Source organism: Mobula hypostoma, chromosome 1, assembly GCF_963921235.1.
Source record: "Mobula hypostoma chromosome 1, sMobHyp1.1, whole genome shotgun sequence".
Classification (NCBI taxonomy): domain Eukaryota; kingdom Metazoa; phylum Chordata; class Chondrichthyes; order Myliobatiformes; family Myliobatidae; genus Mobula; species Mobula hypostoma.
The window spans coordinates 175,332,002-175,359,101 of NC_086097.1; the positions used below are offsets into that span (position 1 = coordinate 175,332,002).

The 27,100-nt window shown below is 43.6% G+C and overlaps 1 protein-coding gene across 1 annotated transcript in view; it reads right to left on the reverse strand.

Annotated features, from left to right (window-relative positions):
* mep1ba (meprin A subunit beta a) overlaps positions 1–27,100 on the reverse strand; it is a 78,554-nt gene that overhangs the window by 39,081 nt on the left and 12,373 nt on the right. The window contains 4 exon segments of the mRNA XM_063060086.1: positions 5,384–5,462; positions 5,578–5,621; positions 7,283–7,333; positions 16,196–16,214. Coding sequence (XP_062916156.1) covers positions 5,384–5,462; positions 5,578–5,621; positions 7,283–7,333; positions 16,196–16,214 — 193 coding nt within the window.

A 27,100-nucleotide genomic window follows, 5' to 3' on the forward strand; every position in this document is an offset into this window, starting at 1 on the left:
TTACTTTGAAACAGATGGCATTATGATCACTAGATGCAGAATATTCCCCTCATTCCTTATGGGAGTCCCAGTCAATAAGTGGAAAGTTAAAATCACCTACTCTTACAACCTTATGTTTCTTGCAAGAGTCTGTGATCTCTCTACAAATTTATTCTCTAAATCCTGTGGACTGTTAGATGGTCTATAATATAGATCCATTAATGTGGTCATACTTTTCTTATTCCTCAGTCCCACCCATAGAGCCTCGCTAGACGAGATAGATCCCCAGTCTGTCCTGACTGAGCACTGCTGTGACATTTTCCCTGACTAGTAAAGCCACCTCTCCCCTTTTAATCCCTGCTACTCTGTCCATTCCGAAACAATGGAACACCAGAATATCGAGCTGCCAGTCCTGCTCTTCCTGCAACCACGTCTCACTATTGGTTACAATATCACAATTCCATGTGTTCATCCAGACTTGAGCTCATCTGCCTTTCCTACAATACTTCTTGCATTGAAACATACACAGTTCAGTACATTAGTCACACCATGCTCAACCTTTTGATTCCTGACTTCGTCTGAGATCTTAGCAACAGCTGCCCCTACAACCTCTCCACTGTCTGTTCTGGAGCTCTGGTTCCCATCCCCTTGCATCTCAAGTTTAAACCCCTCTCCCCACCCAAGTAGCACTAGCAAACCTTCCCACTAAGATATTAGTCCCCATCCAGTTCAGGTGCAAATAGTCTCTTCTGTACAGGTCCCACCTGCCCTTGAAGAGAGCCCAAAGATCCAAAAATCTTACGCCCTCCCTCATACCCCAACTCCCTAACCACACGTTTGACTGTATAATCTTCCTAGTTCTGGCCTCACTAGCACATGCCATGGGTAGCTATCCTGAGGTCACAACCCTGGCAGTCCCGTCCTTTAACTTAGCACCTACTTGCCTGAACTCATTTTGCAGTACCTCGTCGCCCTTCGTACCATGTCATTGGTACCTACATGGTCCAATGGTACATTTCCTCCCAACTTGCAGGGTCCGGGACATCTTGGATCAAGTCCTCATGCTTAAGAATGCTGAGTACTTGATCTGAGATGTCCCTGACCCTGGCACTCGGGAAGCAACATACCGTCCGAAAATCTCAATCCCGTCCACAGAACCTCCTTTCTGTTCCCCTAACTAATGAATCCCCCTATCACCACAGGTCACCTCTCCCCCCCCTTATAAATTGCAGAGTCAGGCTCAGTGCCACAGACCTGACTGCTGTAACTTTCCTCTGACTGTTTAACCCCTTTACCCTTCCTGACTGCCACCCAGTCTCCTGTGTCCTGCACCTTGGGTGTAACTATCTTTCTATACGTCCTATCTATCACTCCCTTAGCTTCCTGAATAATCCATAGTTCATCCATTTCCAGCTCTAATTCCTTAACATGGAGTGTTAAAGCTGCAGCTGGATGTACTTCGCATGGGTGAAATCATCAGGATTGCTCCTAACTATGTGTTACCTGACTGTAAACTTCAATAATTATTATCAATTAATACAATCCCAATTGCCCTGTACTTTTCTTTTGTAATGTGTTTGATGTTGAAACTAATAAAAAGATTGAAAAAGAAGAAGAAAGGATTGCTGGAGGTCTCCCAGCCTTCCCACATCCCACAGTAAGAGCATCCAATTAACCTGCATGGCATCCCTACTGTTGTAACTCTGCAAATATAAAGAAGGAAAACAATAAATAAACTGGGGAAAATATTTACCTTTAGTGTTTGTATAGCTATAGCTACCTCCAGGAATTCCCTCATCTCAAGAGGGTGCTGAATCTGTGGAAACTGTTACCACGGAGGACTTGGAGGCCAAGTCTTTGAGCATAAATTGGTATGTTATTGATTGGTGGGGGGGGGGCGCGGGTTAAGAGTAATGGTGAGAGAAGGTGGAGAATCCTACAGAAATCTAGAGATATGTTAAGAGCGAAAGAATTGCAAGGGACAAAATTGGTCCTCTGGAACAGTGGTCCCCAACCTCCGGGCCGTGGACCGATACCGGGCCGCAAAGCATGCAGGGATGCAGCGGTAGCTGGAGCACACCCAGCACATCTTTAAGAAAAAGCCGAAATAAACAAGCTAATTAATTAGGTGCTGCCCAGAAGCCAGTCTTCATTAGAGGAACTGAGGTGGAAAGGGTAAATAACTTTAAATTCTTCGGCATTAAGGATCGACGTTTCTCTCTCTGAAAAGTGTCAGAGGATCTGTCCTGGGACCAGCACGTAACTGTCATTACAAAGAAAGCACGGCAGCGCCAATACTTTATTAGAAGTTTGTGCAGATTCAACATGTCACGTCGATCCTGATAGCCCTGTCTTTTCAGCCTGTCTGGGCTGGCGTTTAATTTGACCAAACAATGGAACAGCTGAAGGGTCCAGCACCCTGAAAAGAGGAGTGAACATCGTGTACAGCAAGTGAAATCGACAATCACCTCTGATCTGGGCTGATATTTACATGCCGGGTGGCACCTAATTAATTAACTTGTTTATTTTGGCTTTTTTCTTAAAGATGTGCTGGTTGCACTGCGGCTACCGCAGCACCCCTGCATGCTTCGCGGCCTGGTATCGGTCCACGGCCTGGAGGTTGGGGACCACTGCTCTGGAAGATCAGAATTGTAATCCATGCATGGAGCCAAAGTAGATGGGGGAGATTTAAGTACATCTTTTGCATGTGTATTTATCTGGGAGACAGGCACAGAGTCTTTAGAAGTGAGGCAAAGTAGCAGGGTGTTGCTGTATCCTATACAGATTACATAAGAGGAAGTTTTTGCTGACTTGAGGCAAATTAGGGTGGACAGATCCCCAGGGCCTGACAAAGTGTTCCCTTGGACCCTGTGGGAGGCAAGTGCAGAATTTTCTGGGGCCCTAGCAGAGATATTTAAGTCATACTTAACAACAGGTGAGATACCGGAGGATTGGAGGATATGTTCCGCTGTTTAAGAAGGGCTCGAAAGATAAACCAGGAAATTATAGGCCAGTGAGCCTGACATAAGTAGTGGGAAAGTTAATGGAAGATATTCTAAGGGACTAGATATATAAGTATTTGGACTTTGTGTGTAGGAAGTCATATCTAACCAATCTTATGGAGTTTTTCGAGGAAGTTACCAAGAAGGAGAATGAGACAAGGCAGTGGGTGTTGTCTACATGGACTTCAGCAAGGCATTTGACAAGGTCCCACATAGGAGCTTGATCAAGAAGGTTTAGTTGCTTGGCATGCAAGATGAGGTAGTAAATTGGATTAGATATTGGCTTTGTGATCTGGATAACTGGCTGAGCAAATTTGCAGATGACACCAAGACTGGGGGTGTAATAAGCAGTGAGAAAGACTATCAGAGCATGCAGCAAGATCCAGACGAGCTGGAGAAATGGACTCAAAAATGGCAGATTGAACTTAATGCAGACAAGTGCGAAGTGTTGCACGTTGTAGGACCAACCAGGGTAGGTCTAACACAGGGTAGGACACTGAGGAGTGTGGTAGAACAAAGGGACCTGGGAAAACAGATCCATAATTCATTGAAAGTATTGTCACAGGTAGATCGGGTCAGAAAGAAAACTTTTGGTATATTGGCTTAATAAATCAAAGTATTGGGTACAGGAGATGGGATGTTTTGCTGAAGTTGTATAAGGCAATAGTAAGGTCTAATTTGGAATATTGTGTGCAGTTTTGGTCACCTAACTACAGGAAAGATGTAAATAAGATTGAAAGAGTATAGAAAAAATTTACAAGGATGTTGCCGGGTCTGGAGGACTTGAGCTATAAGGAAAGATTGAATAGGTTAGCACTTTATTCCTTTGAACGTAGAAGATTGAGGGGAGATTTGATGGAGGTATAAAAAATTATGAGGGGTATAGATACTGTAGGATAAATGCAAGCAGGCTTTTTCTACTGAGGTTGGGTGGGACCACCATTAGAGGTCATGGGTTAAGGGTGAAAAGTTTAAGGGAAACATAAGGGGAGATTTCTTCATTCAGAGGTTTGTGAGAGTGTGGAACGAGCTGCCAGCGTAAGTGGTGCATTTGAACTCAATTTCAATGTTTAAGAAAAGTTTGAATAAGTATGTGGATGGCGGGGATATGGAGGACTATGGTGCCGGTGCACGTTGATGGAACTGGGCTGTTTAAATGGTTCGGCATGGACTTGATGGGCTGAACAGCCTGTTTCTGTGCTCCACTTTTCTTTGACTCTAATATGGTATGCAGTCAATGTAAATCTGAAATAAAATCAATTGCCAAGAACGATTGTCAACTCGAAACCTCACTTCTGTTGCTCACGACAGATGCTCCCTGACCAGTTGAGCATTTCCTGCATATAGAGCATATGGTTTTCATACCAGTGACACCAATCCAAAGGGTTGGCGTTATATTCTGGGTCTGAGGTTACCTGACTCTGGAGAGGACTAGGATTCAAAAGCAAGGATGTACTGCTGAGGCTGTGTATGACATTGGCCAGGCCACATTTGGAATATCATAAGCAATTTTGGGCCTTGCATCTAAGGAAAGTTGTGCTGGCCCTGGAGAGGGCTCAGAGGAATTTCTCAGGAATGATCACAGGAATGAAAGTTTTAATGTATGAGGAATGTTTGATGTCCCTGGGACTGTACTCTGTGGAGTTCAGAAGGATGTAGGGGAAATCTCATTGTAACCCAGCAGATACTGAAAGGCCTAAAGAGTCTGATGTGGAGAAAATGTTTCCATTAGTAGGAAAATCTGGAATCCTAGGGAACAGCCACAGAATAAAAGATGTCCATGTAAAACTGAGATAATAAGGAATTTCTTCAGCCAGAGAATGGTGATCTATGGAACTCATTGCCACAGAGAGCTGTGGCAGCCAAGTCATCGGGGTGTATTTACTACGGAGACTGATAGGTCCTTGATTAGGGGATTAGAAGTTATGGGGAAAAGGTGGGAAGATGGGGATGAAAATAAATAAAATTAGCTATAATTGAACGGCATAGCTGACTTGCCGAGTCGAATGGTCTACTTTGCTCTTAAATCGTATGAACTTATGTGTTCGTTAATTCTCTGATTTTACTTACAGGGACTCACTAGACAAAGGCCTGGTGGTGAAATTCACTGAATTATACAATTGGATAGTCACGGTCCTTTAAGGCCAGTGACCTGGTTAATAATCTCAGTCAAGTAAAAAGTACAAAGTTTAGAATCCTCTAATTAACCATAAATGCTTCATGGAACAACTATCACATTATCTAAGCAAAAAGTCAAGCTGAAATATAATACCTTGCTAAAATTCGTCTATAGTTAGTTGATAAAATGAATCTGCAAATTAGAAATGCAAAATGAAAGCACTTAATTGCAATCTGGGTTAAAGTACCACAATAATTGGATTTCATTCCGTGTTATTACCCACCTAAGCTATCTTCCAGATAGTATGGAATCATCTTTGGCCACCTGTATTTTTCATCAGCAATTGCACTTCTGGCAGTGGTCTGATTTCAAAGGTAATGCAAAACAATTCAGTCATCCTCATAGCAATACATGGGGTAAATTTATGTAAACATTCTGCTTTTCTCAACATACCAGAAAAAAATGTCACGAGCTTACCATATCGTGCATGATATCTCCTTCTATGAGATCCAGTCCAAGTTCTGCAGAGAATAAACAGACATTATCCATCGGTTTATACTTCTCGCTGTCTCAGTAAAGCAGCCAGCATAATCAAACTCCCCACCCATCCCAGACATTCTCTCTTCCCGCCTGTCCCATTGGGCCGAAGATACAAAAGCACGAACCAGTGCACTCAAGGACAGCTTCTAGCCTGCTGTTATAGGACAATTGAATGGTTCCTTCAGGCAAAAAGATAGGCTCTTGCCCTCACAATCTACCTAGTTATGATCTTCCACCTTATTGTCTTCCTGCACCGCACTTTCTCAGTAGCTGTTACGCTTTATTCTGCATTCTGTTATTGTTTTACCTTATTCAATCTCAATACACTGTGTAATGATCTGATCTGTGTGAACAGTATGCAAGACAAGCTTTCCACTGTACATGTGTCAATAATGAACCTATTCCAGTTCCACATTCCAAGGGCATGGGAGAAGGTGGAGAAGAGGATGGTACTTGGATGGAAAGGTTATATCCAGCAATAAAAGGTGAATAGACTGAGACAGTTTGTCTCAAAGAGGGAATGAGAATCTCACAAAGGTCTTTAAAGCAAAGATGCTTGTACAGAATTTTCAGAATGGGCCTGTTTCCATACTGGATGACTCCATGGCAGAGGAGATGCTCCCACGTGTGTGTGGTGCTCTTGACCTGGGAGCCATAAACACACGGGGGGGGGTGTGGGGGGAGGATCACTGGTGTGTCCAACAGAAGCTTCATCCAGTCGGTGATTAAAATGTGCAGATTGCTACCACATCAAGCTATTGAGGAAAGTAGTGATGGTAAGTGTATGATAAACACAGGAAGGGGAGATGAACCAATTCTGCATTATATGTTCTGATAATTCTATCTAAAATTAAGCAAAACATTGAAAATTGAAGATACTTCCATCACAGCAGGCTGCACCAAAGTGGATTCAGGCAGCAGTGAAACTGAGCCAGCAGTGAAGCCAGCATTTGTTTGTCATCATGGATTACTTGCCCGAAATCAGTCACGGCCCACCGCAGATAGAAAGCGCAGTGGAGGGGCACAGCTGTCTAGGTCAGAATAGCTGAAGACCACAGCGCACTGCACAAGCATTAAGACCATACGGCCATGAAACGTAGGAGCAGAATTAGGCCATTCAGCCCAACAAGCCTGCTCTGCCATTTGATCATGGCTCTTTTATTTTCATTCTCAAAACCATTCTCCTACCTTCTTCCCATAATCTTTTACACCCTTACTAAGTAAGTACCTAATAACCTCTACTTTATATATACCCAATGACTCGGCCTGCTCAGCCACCTGTGGCAAATAATTCCACCTTATGGTTAAAGAAATTCTTCGTCATCACTGCTCTAAAGGGACATCCTTCTGCTCTGAGGCTTAGACTCTCCCAATATTGGAAACATCCTCTCCATATTCCCTCTATCTAGGCCTTTCGAAGAGAGGGAGAGGAGCCCTACACAGCAGGGGGTGAGGAGTTCAACCAGCCAGAAAGAGGATTGCAACCTTCACCCCTGCTACAGGGTGTCCCAAGCACATTTTGAATTGGTGTTGTCACGTTGCAGCCAATTTCGACACAACATGCTCTCATTACCTTAACCTTACTGAAAGTAAATATTGACAACATCCACATCACACATGATTACAAATGGTGTAAAATTACCTTCATTTATGTCGAATATGTCTTGATCTAATCCAGCGTCGACATCCTCTTCTGGATGAGAGGCCAAAAAGAGGTTTCTTCAGTCATCTTTTTCAATGCTGAGAGTATTCTTTGTGCAGCTCAGAAAGCCATTTTTGACCCTCTACACCAGAGTTTTGAAAGAGGGGATACATTCCCAGCTGCCGCTGCTGTTCCCACTCTTCCCTCCCCCATCTGCCAATCATCCCTCCTCACCTGGATCGACCTATCACTTGCCAACACTTTCTTGGCCCCCTTCCTCTCTCTGCTTAATGGAGGCTAACTCCGCTCTAGCCTTTCAGCTTAACCTTGACCTGAAATATTGACTGTCCATTTCACTCCACATTTGCTGCCTGACCCACTGAGTTCCTCCAGCACTTTACTTTTGGTTCTGCATTCCAGCATCTGCTGTCTTCATTTCCCCCAACTCTGAATCATTTGCTCCAAGTCTTTATCCAATTCCCTTCTGAATGTATTTATTGAGCCACCTTCCGGAATGTGACTACCTGAAACATTGATGTTCATTCTTCTATACATTGCTGGATGGATTTAATACAGAAAGTTTAAGCTTCCTCTTCAATTTATACTTACCATTTGTACTTAGTAGCATTCCAAGGTCAATCTGGAAACAAGCATCTGAATGAACCTCCTATCATCACTGCTAATTAAATCTTTATTAATTGCTTCATCCATGGAAAAGTTTGTTAAAGGATGCTGACCCATATCAATGCAATGTGGTTAATTGAGTGATGGAGGTTGAGAGGAGCTCTGCTGCCCTGATTATGAGAGGCGGAAATTGGCAGCTGGTATGCTTCTCCTAAGGTTGACATCCAATACAAGAGGCTATGCATTTAAGGTGAGAGGGAGCTAGGTTCAAAGGAGGTGTATGGGGCAAGTTTATTTAGTGCACAAGTAAGTAAAAACAAGGTTTGGGTCATAAGAGTGCGTGTGTTCTGAGTCCAGTTATTTTATTTATCTTATTATCAGGGATGACAGTTACTACTGTGCAGGTTGAACACACACAAAATGCTGGAGGAACTCAGCAGGCCGGGCAGCACCTATGGAAAAGAGTCAATGGTTGATGTTTTGGGCCGAGACACTTCAGCAGGACTGGAAAAAAAAGATGTGGTCAGAGGAAGGGGAGGGGAGGAAGAAATACAAGGTGGTAGGTGATGGGTGAAACCTGGAGAAGGGGAGGGGTGGTGAAGAGCTGGGAAGCTGATGGGTGAAAGAGATGAGGGGCTGGAGAAAGGGGAATCTGATAGGAGAGGGTAGAAGACCACGGAAGAAAGGGAAGGGAGAGAAGCACCAGAGGGAGGTGATGTGCAGGAAAGGAGATGAGGTGAGAGTGGAAAATGGGAATGGGGAATGGTAAATGAGTGGGAGGAGGCAAGTACTGACAGTTCAAGTAATTGATGACCACAGTGGAATCACCATGCTTGTCCAGTCCCTATACACCTCCATCCCTAACAGGGCCTTAAAGCTCTCTGCTTCTTTCTAGTCACCAGGCCCAACCTATTCCCCTCCACCACCACTTTCCACAGTCTGGAGGAGCTGGTCCTCACTCTCAATAATTTCTCCTTCGGCTCCTCCCATTTCCTTCAAACAAAATGTGTAGCCATGGGCGCGCGCATGTGTCCCAGCTATGCCTGCCTGTTTGTCGGCTACGTGGAACAGTCTATGTTCCAAACCCACACCAGTAGCAAATTCCAACTTTTCCAATGCTACATTGACGTCTGCATTGGTGCTGCTTCCTGCACCCACGATGAGCTCGTCAGCTTCAACAACTTCACACTTCACTTGTAACTTTCCCCTGCCCTCAAATTTATCTGGTCTATTTCCAACACCTCCCTCCCCTTTCTCGATCTCCCTGTCTCTATCTCTGGAGACATTTGATCTGCTGATATCGTTTATACATCCACTGATTCTCACAGCTACCTGGGCTATACCTCTTCCCACCCTGTCACTTGTAAAAATGCCATCCCCTTCTCTCAGTTCTTTTGTCTCAGCGCATTTGTTCTCAGGAACTAATGAAATGTCCTCCTTCTTCAAAGAAAGGGGCTTTCCTTCCTCCACCATCAATGCTGTTCTCATCCACATCTCTTTCATTTCGCGCACATCTGCCATCACCCCATCCTACCACCACTCTTGTCCTCACCCCACTAGATTCTGCAACCAGCATATACTTCTCTGTTATTTCCAACCTCTCCAATGGGATCCCACCATAAAGCACATCTTTCCCTCCCTCCAACTCCAATGGGCTTACACCCATCTGGATGAGCCAGGCAGCACTGTGAGAATCATATTCTCTGCTTTCCTAAGGAGTAAGCTCATGGGGAAGCAGGTGGATGCTCCACTAGTGTCCTGGATTACAGACTAGTGTCCAGACAGCCACAGTATGTGAGATTGCAGAGCTGTGTATCAGACACTGTGGGTGGCAGCACAGGAGCACCTCTGGGGTCTGTCCTGTCCCCCTTCCTGTTCACCATCTACATCTCGGACTTCAGATACAATTGGGAGTCCTGCCCCCCACAGAAGTTTTCGGATGATTCAGCAGTTGTGGGCTGTATCAGCCAGGGTCAAGAGCTTGAGTAAAGAAGAGTGGTGGACAACTTTGTTGAGTGGTGTGGGCTGAATCATCTGCAGCTCAACATCACTAAGACAAAGGAGTTGGTGGTAGACTTCAGGAAGGTGAAAACACCTTGCATTCCCATCTCCATCAAGGGAATGGATGTGGAAGTCGTATGAGGCTACAAATACTTGGGAAATTGCCTGGACAATAAGCTGGACTGGACTGAAAATACAGGGGCTCTGCACAAGAAGAGATAGAACCGACTGTACTTCTTGAAGAGGCTCCAGTTATTGGGTAGGACCAACCACGGTAGGCCTTACACGGTGAGCGGTAGGGCACTGAGGAATGTGGTAGAACAAAGGGATTGGGGAATATAGGTCCATAATTCATTGAAAGTGGTGTCAGAAGTAGACAGGGTCGTAAAGAAAGATTTTGGTACATTGGCCTTCATAAATCAATGTATTGAGTACAGAAGATGGGATGTTATGTTGAATTTGTATAAGACGTTGGCGAAGCCTAATTTGGAGTATTGTGTGTAGTTTTGGTCACTTACCTACAGGAAAGATTTAAATAGGGTTGAACTAGCACAGAGAAAATTTACAAGGGTGTTACCGTGTCTGGAGAACCTGAGCTATAAGGAAAGATGAAATAGGTTAGGACTGTATTCTTTAGAATGTAGAAGATTGAGAGGAGATTTGATGGAGGTATACAAAATTATGAGAGGTATAGATAGGTTAAATGCAAGCAGGCTTTTTCTACTGAGGTTGGTGGAACTACAACCAGAGGTCATTGGTTAAGGGTGAAAGGTGAGAAGTTTAAGGGGACCATGAGAGGAAACTTCTTCACTCAGAGGGTTATGAAACTGTGGAATGAACCGCCAGCACGTGGTGCATGCGAGCTCGATTTCAATGTGTGAGAGATGTTTGGATAAGTACATGGATAGTTGGGATTTGGAGGGCTATAGGCAGGTCAGGGATATAGAGGGCAGGTTGATGTTAGGCAGTTTATATGGTTTTGTCATGGAATAGATGGGCCGGTTCCTGTTTCTGTGCTATACATGTCTATGACTCTATGTCTGTATAGAACATAGAACATAGAATAGTACAGCACAGTACAGGCCCTTCGGCCCACATTGTTGTGCCGACCCTCAAACCCTGCCTCCCATATAACCCCCCACCTTTAATTCCTCCATATACCTGTCTAGTAGTCTCTTAAACTTCACTAGTGTATCTGCCTCCACCACTGACTCAGGCAGTGCATTCCATGCACCAACCACTCTCTCAGTAAAAAACCTTCCTCTAATATCCCCCTTGAACTTCCCACCCCTTACCTTAAAGCCGTGTCCTCTTGTATTGAGCAGTGGTGCCCTGGGGAAGAGGCGCTGGCTATCCGTTCTATCTATTCCCCTTACTATCTTGTATACCTCTAACATGTCTCCTCTCATCCTCCTTCTCTCCGAAGAGTAAAGCCCTAGCTCCCTTAATCTCTGATCATAATGCATACTCTCTAAACCAGGCACCATCCTGGTAAATCTCTTCTGTACCCTATCCAATGCTTCCACATCCTTCCTATTGTGAAGGGACCAGAACTGGACACAGTACTCCAAGTGTGGCCTAACCAGAGTTTTATAGAGCTGCATCATTACCTCACGACTCTTAAACTCTATCCCTCAACCTATGAAAGCTAACACCCCATAAGCTATCTTAACTACCCTACCTACCTGTGAGGCAACTTTCAGGGATCTGTGGACATGTACCCCCAGATCCCTGTGCCCCTCCACGCTACCAAGTATCCTGCCATTTACTTTGTACTCTGCCTTGGAGTTTGTCCTTCCAAAGTGTACCACCTCACACTTCTCTGGGTTGAACTCCATCTGCCACTTCTGCAACCTATCAATGTCTCTCTGCAATCTTCAACAATCCTCTACACTATCTACAACACCACCAACCTTTGTGTCGTCTGCAAACTTGCCAACCCACCCTTCTACCCCCACATCCAGGTTGTTAATAAAAATCACAAAAAGTAGAGGTCCCAGAACCGATCCTTGTGGGACACCACTAGTCACTACCCTCCAATCTGAATGCACATGTACACCCTCCACATGACCCCCTGCTTTCTGCAGGCGAGCAACTTCTGAATCCACCTGGCCAAACTTCCCTGGATCTCATGCCTTCTGACTTTCTGAATAAGCCTACTGTGTGGAACCTTGTCAAATGCCTTACTAAAATCCATATAGATCACATCCACTGCACTACCCTCATCTATATGCCTGGTCACCTCCTCAAAGAACTCTATCAGGCTTGTTAGACACGATCTGCCCTTTACAAAGCCATGTTGACTGTCCCTGATCAGACCATGATTCTCTAAATGCCCATAGATTCGAACTCTAAGAATCTTTTCCAACAGCTTTCCCACCAGAGACGTAAGGCTCACTGGTCTATAATTACCCGGACTACCCCTACTACCTTTTTTGAACAAGGGAACAACATTTGCCTCCCTCCAATCCTCCGGTACCATTCCCGTAGACAGCGAGGACATAAAGATCCTAGCCAGAGGCTCAACAATTTCTTCCCTTGCCTCGTGGAGCAGCCTGGGGAATATTCCGTCAGGCCCCACAATGTATGTCAATCCATTGCCCCATCTACTGCCGCAATGCGGACGGCTGATGGCATGAACATCAATTTCTCAAACTTCTTCTAATTGACCCCCCTTCACCATTCTCCATTCCCGTTTTCCTCTCTCACTTTATCTGCTTTCCTGCACATCACCTCCCTCTAGTGCTCCTTCCTCTTTCCCTTTCTTCCATGGTCTTCTACCCTCTCTTATCAGATTCCCCCTTCTCCGGCCCTGTATCTCTTTCACCAATCAACTCCCCAGCTCTTCACTTCACCACTCCCTCTCTCCTGGTTTCACCTGCCAGTTACCACCTTGTACTTCTTCCTCCCCTCCCCCCACCTCCCTACTGATTTCTCATCTTCTTTTCCATTCCCGATGAAGGGTCTCAGCCCAAAACGTCGACTGTTTACTCTTTCCATAGATGTTGCCTGGCCTGCTGAGTTCCTTCAGCATTTTGTGTGTGTTGCTAGTAGCAAGGAACTTCAGGTCTGCTGTTGAAAGGATTTCTGTTTCTCAGCTGAGGCTGCTCATTAAATTCTAGCAGTGATTATGTTGTATCATTCTGTATCTATCCTCTTGCACGTTTCAGTAATTCTTTGCTCCTGTGATCTAAGTGACTTACTAGAAAGACAAATCTGCCCATTCTAGACTTCCAGTACCACCATTGCAGCTTTTGTTCTGATTGGCCACCCAGTTGGTAGTGACTCATCCATTTCCAGCTTGACCAGTATTCCTTGTTAAAAATAAAGATCTAAAACTAAACCTTCCTGAAATCGGAGACCAAATTACAGTCAGAAAATATGGGAGACACTCTAATTGCCTCCTCTCTATTGATATTATGAATTCAGAGAGTCAAATAGTCAAGATATTCATTGATGGGAAGTTCCAGCATTTATTATTAATTCTTAATTACTCTGAACTGAGCAACTTGTTGGACCTTTTAAGAAGTCGTTTAGGAGTCATTTTTAGATCTGTAGCTTTGGAGACACATAAAAATACCAGACATTGAACAAGGTTATCAAAAATTACAGCAAGATCTTAATCAGCTGAGTACGTGAGCCAGGGAATGGCAAGTTTTAATTCATAGAGTTAATTAGTTACATATTTAATTCATAAAGTGTTGTATTGTGAAAAGTCAAACCAAGGTAGCAATTTCACAGTTAACAGTCAGGCCCTGGGAATTGTCATAAGCCAGAGGGATCTTGGAAATCAGTTACATACTTCACTGACAATCGAGTCATAAGTAGGCATGTGGTGAGGAAATAAATAGCACAAGAGATTCTGTTGATGCTTGAAATCCAGAGAAACACACACAAAATGCTGGAGGAACTCAAGCAGCACCTGTGGAAATGAATAAACAGTCAACGTTTTGGGTCAAGATCCTTCTTCAGGCACCCTGGCCTTCAATGGTCAGGGCAATAAATATAAATGTTGGGAGGTCATGGTATGATCGTACAGGACACTGCTGAGGCCGCACTTGGAATATTGTCTTTGGTGTTTGGTCATTCTTTTATATGAAAAATGTAATGAAAATGAAGAGAGTGCAGAAAAGTTTTATAAGAATGTTTCAAGGACTTAAAGGACAGAATTTTCGGGGAGAGGTTAGATAGGTTAAGGCATTTTTCCTTAGAGCATAGGAGGCTGAGAGGTGACCTTACAGTGGTGTACGAAACCATGAAGGGTGCAGATGGAGTGAATGAACACAGTCTTTTTCCCATTGTTGGGGAATGCCGAACTAAAGGGCATAGGTTGAAGATGAGAGGGGAAAGATTTAATAGGAGCCTGAGGGGCAACTTTGTTTACATAGAGGATGGTCAGCATATGAGATAAGTTACCAGAGGATGTGGCTGAGGCAGGCACATTAGCAAGATTTGAAAATCATTGAAATATGGGTAGGAGAGGTTTAGAGGGCTAAACAATGCTAGCTCAGAAGGCAACATATCATATCATTACCGTCTGTCGTGGAGACTCCAATGCACAGGGTTGTAAGAGACTGCAGAAGGCTGTCGTCTCAGCCAGCTCCATCATAGGCACTACCCTCACCACCATTGAGGACATCTTCTAAAGGCAGTACCATCCATCATTAAGCATCCGTACCATCTGAAATGCCCTCTCCACATTACTACCATCAGGGAGGAGGTACTGGAGCCTGAAGACGCACACTCAACACTTTAAGAACTATAGCTTCCCTTCTACCATCAGATTTCCGAACAGTTGTTAAACCCATGAAGACCACTTCACTATTCCCCTTTTGCACTATTTATTTATCGAGTCCTGATGAACAATCTCAGCCCAAAACATAGACTGTTTATTCCTCTCCATAGCTGCCATCTCGTCTGACTTCCTCCAGCATTCTGTGTGTGTTGCTCTGGATTTCCAGCATCTGCAGAGTCTCTGGTATTTATTTTTCCATATTGTAACTTGTAATTTGTATGCCTGCACTTTTCTGCTGCCACAAAATAACAAATTTCACAACTACTGCCAGTGATAATAAATCGGGTTCTGATTCAGATTCTGAATTGACAAAGATGGATTGGGATGAATGACCTAATCCCATGACATATGACTCTATGGCTCTATGATAGTTGGACAGGGACAGTACATGGATAAGAAAGATTTCAAGGGATTTGGGCCATATGCTAGCAGATGGGATTAGCGTAGATGGTCAACATGGACCAGCTGGGCCAAAGGATCTGTTTCCATGCTGTTTAACTCTATGACAGGACACATTGGCAAATGTTCTTTCCAAAGGTAAGCAAATCCATTGGATTTCTATGACAGACAAGTAACTTCATGGTGACTTGGTGATATGCCAACTTTTTAATCTGAGAATTACTAATTTAACTAAAAGTTGGTTGCCCAGCTTTTGTGGTAGAGTTCAAAACCATGGCCCAAGGTATTACTTTGGGCATCTGGATGTGAGTTCAATAATTAATCTCAGATGGAAAACAAAGTAAGTATATCTGGAAATGCTGAGATTCCAGGCAATTTAATTGAATAATAATTCACTGCCAACCTTTGCATAAACACTGGTAAAGCAAAGCAGTTCACTGAACTTGCTGTAATAAAATTATTTTATTGAGCATTATTGAAAATCATTAAGCAGATTAGTTTGCTAACAAGATAAAATACCAGCAGATAATACAACATCATTGACTTTTATCTTATACCACCTTCACTGCAATGTTATTTCACAAGACATGCCATAGGCAGAGGATAGAAAGCTCATTCAGGGAGGAGGTACAGGAGCCTGAAGACACACACTCAACATGTAAATGAATAATTCTCAGATGAAAAGGTAATAATCGCGGAAAGAGGAGTGGTGAGGCTGAGGAAGGGATTTGCACCTAATGAAAAAGGGAGACATACAAGAGGTTAGCATTGGCAAAGGGCAGAGTTCACAGGAAGCTGAGGCATTGGAGGAGATTAAAGTATGAGGAAGATAGACGAAGTTGGAAGAGTAGCAAATTGCTTAAAAAATTGGTGTTGTGTAAAGAATAAGGAATAGGAATTTTGGAGAAGGCACTGAGAATGGGGGATTGTTTTCACATATGGATTGAGCAAGTTTGCAGTCAGTTGTTTTGGTGTGTCCAAGGGATAAGTTGAAGTATTTATGGAGACGTCCATTGTTGTAGACTTCTGAAACCTTTTGCACTTTCATATAAAATATTCGGCTATGTTTAACTAAAGAGGAAATTAAAACTCACCTGTCTCTAGTGAGATTGCCTATTGAAAACAAACCAAAAGATGGAGGTTAAAGACAAGTAGAAACATTACCACATTCAAATCACATTATCCACAACACAAATCAAGATTTCAGGTTCAGAAGGATAAATAATTGTACATTTATTATTATAATTTTATCTGGTGTTAATGTAATTTTTTTGAGTCTGGTGGTCTTAGTGTTAATGCTACATAGCCTCCTCCCTGATGGGAGTGAGACAAACAGTCCATGAGCAGGGTGTGTGGGATCCTTCATGATGTTATGGCCCTTTTCTGGCACCTTTCTATATAGATAACCTTGATGACAGGTAAGCTGGTGCCTGTGATGTGCAATTTTGCCTACCCACTGCAGAGCCTTCCTGTCCATGGCAGTATAGTTTCCATACCAAGCAGTGATGCTACCTGTTAGGATGCTTTCTTCTGCACGTCTGTGGAATGAAATGAGCATGGATGTGCAAACTCCAGCTCTCTTCAGCCTCCTCAAAAGATAGAGGCATTGGTGAGTTTTCTTTACTGTGTAGGATGTGTTCTGGGACCATGAGAGGTTGTGTGTGATGTGCATTCCCAGGAGTTTGAAAATGCTTGCAGTTTCCACTGTTATGCCACCAGTGTAAAGGTGGGTGTGAGTACTGTGATTTCTTAAGTCAATGAATAGCTCTTTTGTCTTGTTGATGTTAAGGAGGGCACCAGGCCTCAATCTCTTCCTCTTCCTCTCTGTAGACCGTCTCATTGCTCTTAGTGATAAGCGAGGCTTTGTGCGTTGGTCCTTTAGCTCAATGCATTTTCCTGTGGAAACAACTTCTTTACATCTTCACAGAACAGTACAGTACAGCACAGGAACAGGCCTTCCGACCCACAACATCTGTGCCACCCATGATGCCTAATATTATGATCAACCCTGTTAAACCCTGTAAAAATGAGATACTCCTCATTATTCTAAACTCAGGGTGTAGAGCAGTTGACTTAAATAATTATCCATGGACAATAAATTCATCCAAGCAACTATTCAAAATGCACAGCCATTACTCGCACTGGTTACTCCAACAGCATCTCCCGTGCCTGCAGCCACCACCGCTAAGACAGACAAGGCCAAGAGGCACTTGTGAACACCACTCTCTTCAGATTCCCCTCCAATTCCCTCACCATCGTTAAACTATATCACTGCCCCTTCATCATCACTGGGCCTAAGTCTTGAATCTTCCTCCTCAGAAACAACAAAGGACTTCAGAAGTTCAAAAGGACAGATCAACTCTGCCTTCTCAAAGTCAAAGTCACATTGACACATGCACAAGTATATGTATGCACAGTTGCAATGGAAAACCTACTGCTAGAAGAATCACTGGCACATGGCATCAGACACACAAAATTCTCAAGGAAAACACAAACCTTGACATAAATTATACTCAACTTTCATAACAAAGAACAATTAGATCAAAATAATAGTCCTTTGTAGTGTGCAGTGACAAAAGTGGAGCAGTTAAACTCAGATATACAGTATCAGTATTACAGTAGAGTACAGAGGATTACGGAGGCATGAGAGAGGAGCTGGCCAATGTTGATTGAAAGGGAACACTAGCAGGAATGACAACAGAACAGCAATGGCTGGAATTTCTGGCAGCAATTTGGAAGACACAGGATAGAAGAAGTATTCTAAAGGCAGGGTGGTGCAATCATGGCTGACAAGAGAAGTCAAAGCCAACATAAAAAAAACAAAGAGAGGGCATATAATAAATCAAAAATTAACAGGTTGTTAGAGGATTGGGAAGCTTTTAAAAACCAACAAAAGGCAACTAATAATGTCATAAAGAAGGAAAAGATGGCATATGAAGGCAAATGATTCAATAATTTTAAGGAGGATATCAGACGTTTCTTCAGATATTTAAAGTGAGGATAGATATCAGACCATTGCAAAATGATGATGGAGAGGTAGTAATGGGGGACAAGGAAATAGGAGAGGAACTGAATAAGTATTTTGTATCAGTCTTCACTGTGGAAGACACAGTATGCCAAAGTTTCTGAGTGTCAGGGGGTAGAAATGTGCGCCAAGTCGCCATTACTAGAGAAAAGGTTCTTGGGAAACTGGAAGTTCTGAAGGTAGATAAGTGACCTGGACCAGATGGTGTACACCCCAGGGTTCTGAAAGAGGTGGCTGAAGAGATTGTGGAGGCATGGGTAATGATCTTTCAACAATCAATTGATTCTGTAATGGTTTCGCAGAATGAAAAATTGCAAATGTCACTCCAATCTTCATGGAGGGAGAGAGGCAGAAGAAAGGGAATTACAGCCCAGTTAGTCTGACCTCAGTAGGTGGAAAGGTGTTGGAGTTGATTGTTAAGGATGTACTTTTGGGGTACTTGGAGATACATGATAAAATAGGCCGTAGTCAGCATGGTTTCCTTAAGGGAAAATCTTGCCTAATATATCTGTTGGAATTCTTTGAAGAAATAATAAGCAGGATAGAGAAAGGAGAATCAGTGGATGTTGTGTACTTGGATTTTCGAAGACTCTTGACAAGGTGCCACACATGAGGCTGCTTAACAAGTTAAGAGCCCATAGTATTACAGATTGGCATGTATGATGTTGTAGGCATCACTGAATCATAGATGAAAGAAGATTATAGCTGGGAGTTTAATGTCCAAGAATACACATTGTATCAAAAGGACGGGCAGGAAGGCAGAGGGAGTGCCATTGCTTTGTTGGTAAAATATGAAATCGAATCTTTAGGAGGAGGTGACATAGTGTTGGAAGGAGCTTAATCATTGTGGATAGAGCTAAGGAAATGCAAGTCTTTTGGAGTAATTGATAGTGCATCAATTTGTTAATAAAATGATGCACTATCAATTACTCCAAAAGACTGGAAGTAGAGTAAATACTGAAAAGCTTTTATTAACAGTAAAAATGGATCTACGTCCATGCTGTATGTCTGTCCTAGACTGAGAGGAGGAACAGTGACACAATCGCCTTTATTCAGGGGTCTGTGGGAGGAGCCACAGGAGCAGGCAGCAGAGGGCCGTGTCCAGGCATGTCCAGACAGGTAACCCAGTTACAACCTATATACATGGTTTACCACAGGTAAAAAGACCTTGATGGGAGTTGTATATAGATCCCCAAACAATAGTAAGGATGTGTTTACAAATTACAATGGGAGATAGAAAATGCATGCCAAAAGGGCAATGTTACAATAGTCATGGAGGATTTCAATATGCAGGTAGATTCATAAAATCAGGTTGGTGTTGGATTCCAGGAGGGGGTATTTCTAGAGTGCCTGTGAGATGGCTTTTTAGAGCAGTTTGTGGTTAAGCCCACAAGGAGATCAGCTATTCTGGACTGGGTGTTGTGCAATGGTCTGGAATTGATTAGAGCGCTTAAGGTAAAAGAACCCTTAGGGGAAAGTGATCATGATATGATTGAATTCACCTTGAAATTCGAAAAGGAGAAGCTAAAGTCAGATGTATCATTATTACAATGAAATAAAGGGAATTACAGAGGTATGAGAGAGGAGTTGGCCAGAATTTCCAGGTCTAGAACACAAGAGCAGGGATGTGATGCTGAGACTTTATAAGGAACTGGTGAGGCCTCACCTTTAATATTGTGAACGATTTTGGGCTCCTCATCTAAGAGAAGATGTGCTGGCATTGGATGGAGAGAGTTCAGAGGAGGTTCACAAGGATGATTCTGGGAATGAAATGGTTATCATACGAGGAATGTTTGAAAGCTCTGGGTCTGTACTTGCTGAAATGTAGAAGGATGAGGGGGGATCTCATTGAAACCTTTTGAATGTTGAATGGCCTAGACAGAGTTGATGTGGAAAGGATTTTTAACATGGTGGGGGGTCAAGAACAAGAGGTCACAGCCTCAGGGTAAAGGAGAGTTCATTTGAAACAGAGATGTGGAGAAATTGCTTTAGTCAGAGGGTGGTGAATTTATGGAATTTATTACCAGAGGCAGCTGTAGCAGCCAGGTCAGTGAGGGCATTTAAGGCAGAGTTTGATAAGTTCTTGATTGGACATGGCATGTGGAGAAGGCTGAGGAGGGGAAAAAAGATTAGCCATGATCGAATGCCAGAGCAGACTCGATGGACCAGATGGCCTAATTCTGCTCCTATGTCTTACGGTCATTATTGGTCTTATTGATTGGAAAACAACAACAGCAGAGCAGCAATGGCTGGAGTTTCTGGAAGCAATTCAGAAGGCATAAGATATATACATTCCAAAGAGGAAGAAGTATTCTAAAGGCAAGGTGACACAACCACGGCTAACAGGAGAGGTCAAAGCCAACATAAAAGCCAAAGGGAGGGCATATAATAGAGCAAAAATTAGTGCAGAGTTAGAGGAATGGGAAACTTTTAAAATCCACCAGAAGGCAACTAAAATAGTCATTAGGATGGTAAAGATGGAATCCAAAAGCTAGCCAATAATATTAAAGAGGATACCAAAAGTTTCTTCAAATACATAAGGTGTAAATGAGAGGCAAGAGTCGATATTGGACCATTCGAAAACGATGCTGGAGAGATAGTAATGGGGGATGTGGAATAGCAGATGAACCGAATAAGTATTTCGCATCAGTCTTCACTGTGGAAGACACTAGCTGTGTGGTGGCAGTTCCAGGTGTCAGGGGTCATGAAGTGTGTGAAGTTACCATTATTAGAGAGAAGGTTCTTGGGAAACTGAAAGGTCTGAAGGTAGGTAAGTCATTTGGACAAGATGGACTACACCTCAGGGTTCTGAAAGAGGTGGCTGAAGAGATTGTGGAGGCATGGGTAATGATCTTTTAAGAATCAATAGATTCTGGAATGTTTCTATAGACTGGAAAATTGCAAATGTTACTCCACTCTTCAAGAAGGAAGGGAGGCAGAAGAAAGAAAACCGTAAGCCAGTTAATCAATCCTCAATGGTTGGGAAGATGTTGGAGTCGATTATTAAGAATGAAGTCTCAGGGCTCAGGGTACTTGGAGGCATGTGATAAAATAGGCCGTAGTCAGAATGAGTTCCTCTAGAGAAAACATTGTCTGAAAAACCTCCTGGAATTCTTTGAAGAAATAACAAGCAGGATAGACAGAGGAGAATCCGTTGGTGTTGTGTTCTTGAATTTTCAGAAGGCATTTGACAAGGTGCCATACATGAGGCTGCTTAACAAGCAACGAGCCCGTGGTATTGCAGGAAGGATTCTAGCATGGACAAAGCGGTGACTGATTGGCAGGCAGCAAAGAGTCGAAATAAAGAGAGCTTTTCTGGTTGGCTGCTGGTGACTAGTGGTGTCCCACAGGGTCTGTTTGGGACCAATTCTTTTTAAGTTATATGTTAATAGGCTGTATCACTGTCTGGTATTCGGGGAGGGGGGCTACGGCACAGGACCGAAAGAAGCTGCAGAAGGTTGTAAATTTAGTCAGCTCCATCTTCGGTACTAGCCTGCAAAGTACCCGAAGTATTTTAATGGGCGATGTCTCAGAAAGGCAGCGTCCATTATTAAGGACCTCCAGCACCCAGGGCATGCCCTTTTCTCACTGTTACCATCAGGTAGGAGGTACAGAAACCTGAAGGCACACACTCAGCGAATCAGGAACAGCTTCTTCCCCTCTGCCATCTGATTCCTAAATGGACATTAACCCTTGAACACTAGCTACTTTTTGCACGATTTTTAATCTATTGAATATACATATACTGCAATTTATTTATTTATTTTTCTTCTATATTATGTATTGCATTGAACTACTGCTGCTAAGTTAACAAGTTTCATGACACATGCTGGTGATAGTAAACCTGATTCTGATTCTAATTCTGATTAATGGTTTGGATAATGGAATTGATATAAAGTTTGCAGACAATATGAAAAGAGGTGGAGCGGCAGGTCATTTTGAGGAAGTAGAGAGGCTACAGGAAGACTGTTTAGGAGAATGGGCAAATACTGTGTTGGGAAGTGTATGATCATGTATTTGGTGGAAAAACTGAAAGGGTAGACTATTTTCTTAATAGAGAGAAAATACAAAACACTGAGGACATTGGAATCCTTGAATAGGATTCCCTGAAGGTTAATTTGCTGGCTGAGTTCGGTGGTGAGGAAGGCAAATGCGATGTGGTATTCATTTAAAAAGGACTAAAATATAAAGCAAGGATGTAATGTTGAAACTTTATAAAACACTGGTGAGGCCTCACTTGGAGTATTGTGAGCAGTTTTGGGCCCCTTATCTTAGAAAGGATGTGCTGAAACTGGAACACGAGGGAATCTGCGGATGCTGGAAATTCAAACAACATACATCAAAGTTGCTGGTGAATGCAGCAGGCCAGGCAGCATCTCTAGGAAGAGGTACAGTCGACGTTTCAGGCCGAGACCCTTCATCAGGACTAACTGAAGGAAGAGTTAGTAAGAGATTTGAAAGTGGGAGGGGGAGGGGGAGATCTGAAATGATAGGAGAAGACAGGAGGGGGAGGGATGGAGCCAAGAGCTGGACAGGTGATTGGCAAAGGGGATATGAGAGGATCATGGGACAGGAGGCCCAGGGAGAAAGAAAGGGGGAGGGGGGAAGCCCAGAGGATGGGCAAGGGGTATAGTGAGGGGGACAAAGGGAGAAAAAGAAGAGAGAAAAAAATAATAATAATAAATAAATAACGGATGGAGTACGAAGGGGAGGTGGGGCATTAACAGAAGTTTGAGAAGTTAATGTTCATGTCATCAGGTTGGAGGCTACCCAGACGGAATATAAGGTGTTGTTTCTCCAACCTGAGTGTGGCTTCATCTTTACAGTAGAGGAGGCCGTGGGTAGACATATCAGAACGGGAATGGGATGTGGAATTAAAAGGTGTGGTCACTGGGAGATCCTGCTTTCTCTGGAGGACAGAGCATAGGTGTTCAGCGAAACGGTCTCCCAGTCTGCGTTGGGTCTCGCCAATATATAGAAGGCCACATCGGGAGCACCGGACGCAGTATATCACCCCAGCCGACTCACAGGTGAAGTGTCGCCTCACCTGGAAGGACTGTCTGGCACCCTGAATGGTAGTGAGGGAGGAAGTGTAAGGGCATGTGTAGCACTTGTTCCATTTACAAGGAGAAGGGCCAGGAGGGAGATTGGTGGGGAGGGATGGGGGGGACGAATGGACAAGGGAGTCGCGTAGGGAGCGATCCCTGTGGAAAGTGGGGGGGGTAGGGAAAGATGTGCTTAGTGGTGGGATCTCGTTGGAGGTGGAGGAAGTTACGGAGAATAATATGTTGGACCTGGAGGCTGGTGGGGTGGTAGGTGAGGATAAGGGGGACCCTATTCCTAGTGGGGTGGCGGGGGGATGGGGTGAGAGCAGATGTGCGTGAAATGGGAGAGATACGTTTGAGAGCAGAGTTGATGGTGGAAAAAGGGAAGCCCTCTTCTTTAAAAAAGGAGGACATCTCCTTCGTCCTGGAATGAAAAGCCTCATCCTGAGAACAGATGTGGCGGAGACGGAGGAATTGCGAGAAGGGGATGGCATTTTTGCAAGAGACAGGGTGAGAAGAGGAATAGTCCAGATTGCTCCCCTTCCCCTTCTTGCAATTCCTCCATCTCCACTGCATCTGCTCTCAGGATGAGGCTTTTCATTCCAGGACGAAGGAGATGTCCTCCTTTTTTAAAGAAAGGGGCTTCCCTTCCTCCACCATCAACTCTGCTCTCAAACGTATCTCTCCCATTTCACGCACATCTGCTCTCACCCCATCCTCCCGCTACCCCACTAGGAATAGGGTTCCCCTTGTCCTCACCTACCACCCCACCAGCCTCCGGGTCCAACATATAATTCTCCATAACTTCTGCCACCTCCAACAGGATCCCACCATTAAGCACATCTTCCCCTCCCCCCCCCACTTTCTGCAGGGATCGCTCCCTACGCGACTTCCTTGTCCATTCGTCCCCCCCATCCCTTCCCACTGATCTCCCTCCTGGCACTTATCCTTGTAAGCGGAACGTGCTACATATGCCCTTACACTTCCTCCCTTACCACCATTCAGGGCCCCAGACAATCCTTCCAGGTGAGGCGACACTTCACCTGTGAGTCGGCTGGGCTGATATACTGCGTCCGGTGCTCCTGATGCGGCCTTCTATATATTGGCGAGACCCGACGCAGGCTGGGAGACCGTTTCACTGAACACCTACACTCTGTCTGCCAGAGAAAGCAGGATCTCCCAATGGCCACACATTTTAATTCCACGTCCCATTCCCATTCTGATATAGCAGATATTTGTAGTAAGAACAAGGTTGTGATTGTGGGAGATTTTAATTTTTCACACGTAGACTGAGAAGCCCATTCTGCAAAAGGGCTGGATGGTTTGGAGTTTGTAAAATGTGTGCAGGATAGTTTTTTGAAGCAATACATAGAGGTACCAACTAGAGAAGGGGCAGGGTTGGATCTCCTGTTAGGGAATGAGATAGGTCAGGTGACGGATGTTAGGGAGCACTTCAGGTCCAGTGATCACAATACAATTAGTTTCGGTGTAATTATGGAGAAGGATAGGACTGGACCTAGGATTGAGATTTTTGATTGGAGAAAGGCTAACTTTGAGGAGATGCGAAAGGATTTAGAAGGGGTGGATTGGGAAAATTTGTTTTATGGGAACAGAGAAATGGAGGTCATTTAAAGGTGAAATTTTGAGGGTTCGGAATCTTTATGTTCGTGTTAGGTTGAAATGAAAGGTTAAAAGTTTGAGAGAGCCATGGTTTTCAAGAGATATTAGAAACTTGGTTCAGAAAAAGAGAAGGATCTTCAATAAATATAGGCAGCTTGGAGTTAAGGAGGTACTCAAGGAATATAAAGAATGTAAAAAGAATCTTAAGAAAGAAATTAGAAAAGCTAAAAGAAGATACGAGGCTGCTTTGGCAAGTAAGGTGAAAATAAATCTAAAGGGTTTCTATAGTTATGTTAGTGGCAAAAGGATAGTGAGGGATAAAATTGGTTCCTTGGAGAATCAGAGTGGACAGCTATGTGTGGAGCCAAAAGGGATGGGGGAGATTTTGAACAATTTCTTTTCTTCCGTATTCACTAAGGAGAAGGATATTGAATAGTGTAAGGTAAAGGAGACAAGTAGGGTAGTTATGGAAAGTATGACAATCAAAGAAGAGCAAGTACTTGCACTTTTAAGGAATATAAAAGTGGATAGGTCTCCGGGTCCGGACAAGATATTCCCTAGGACTTTGAGGGAAGTTAGTGTAGAAATAACAGGGGCTCTGACAGAAATATTTCAAATGTCATTAGAAATGGGAATGGTGCCGGAAGACTGGTGTATTGCTCATGTGGCTCTATTGTTTAAAAAGGGTTCTAAGAGTAAACCTGGCAATTATCGGCCTGTGAGTTTGACGTCAGTGGTGGGTAAATTGATGGCGCCAGAGAGTAGTGGTGGATAACTGTGTCAGATTAGAGGACGGTGTGTAGCGGTGTGCCTCAGGGATCTGTACTGGGTCCAATGTTGTTTGTCATATATATTAATGATCTGGATGATGGGGTGGCAAATTGGATTAGTAAGTATGCAGATGATACTAAGATAGGTGGTGTTATGGATGATGAGGTAGGTTTTCAAAACTTGCAGAGAGATTTAGGACAGTTAGAAGAGTGGGCTGAAAGATGGCAGATGGACTTTAATGCTGAAAAATACGAGGTGCTACATTTTGGTAGAACTAATCAAAATAGGACATACATGGTAAATGGTGGGGCATTAAAGAATGCTTTAGAACAGAGGGATCTAGGAATAATGGTGCATAGTTCCCTGAAGATGGAATCTCATGTGGATAGGGTGGTGAAGAAAGCTTTTGGTTTCCTGGACTTTATTAATCAGAGCATTGAGTATAGGAGTTGGGATGTAATGTTGACTTTGTATAAGGCATTGGTAAGGCCAAATCTGGAGTATTGTGTACAGTTCTGGTCATCGAATTATAGGAAAGATGTCAATAAAATTGAGAGAATACAGAGGAGGTTTACTAAAATGTTGCCTGGGTTTCATATCCTAAGTTATAGAGAAGGGTTGAACAAGTTAGGTCTTTATTCTTTGGAGCGTAGAAGGTTGAGGGGGGGGGGACTTGATAGAGGTGTTTAAAATTATGAGGGGGATTGACAGAGTTGACGTGGCGAGACTTTTTCCATTGAGAGTGGGGAAGATTCAAACAAGAGGACATGGGTTGAGAAGTGGTTGAGGCAGATTCTATGTTGTCATTTAAAGTTAAATTGGATAGATATATGGACAGGAAAGGAATGGAGGATTATGGGCTGAGTGCAGGTCAGTGGGACTAGGATAGGGTACGGCATGGACTAGAAGGGCCGAGACGGCCTGTTTCCGTGCTGTAATTGTTATATGGTTATATGGTTATATGATATGTCTATCCACGGCCTCCTCTACTGTCAAGATGAAGCCACACTCAGGTTGGAGGAACAACACCTTATATTCCGTCTGGGTAGCCTCCAACCTGATGGCATGAACATTAAATTCTCTAACTTCCGTTAATGCCCCACCTCCCCCTCGTACCCCATCCGTTATTTATATATATATATATATATATATATATATGTATATATATTCTTTTTTTCTCTCTCTCCTTTTTCTCCCTCTGTCCCTCTCACTATACTCCTTGCCCATCCTCTAGACTTCCCCCTCCCCCTTTCTTTCTCCCTAGGCCTCCTGTCCCATGATCCTCTCATATCCCTTTTGCCAATCAACTGTTCAGCTCTTGGCTCCATCCCTCCCCCTCCTGTCTTCTCCTATCATTTCCCTCTCCTCCTCCCACTTTGAAATTTCTTACTCTCTCTTCTTTCAGTTAGTCCTGGTGAAGGGTCTCAGCCTGAAATGTCGACTGTACCTCTTCCTATAGATGCTGCCTGGCCTGCTGCGTTCACCAGCAACTTTTATGTGTGTTGCTGAAACTGGAGAGGGGTTAAAGTAGGTTTACG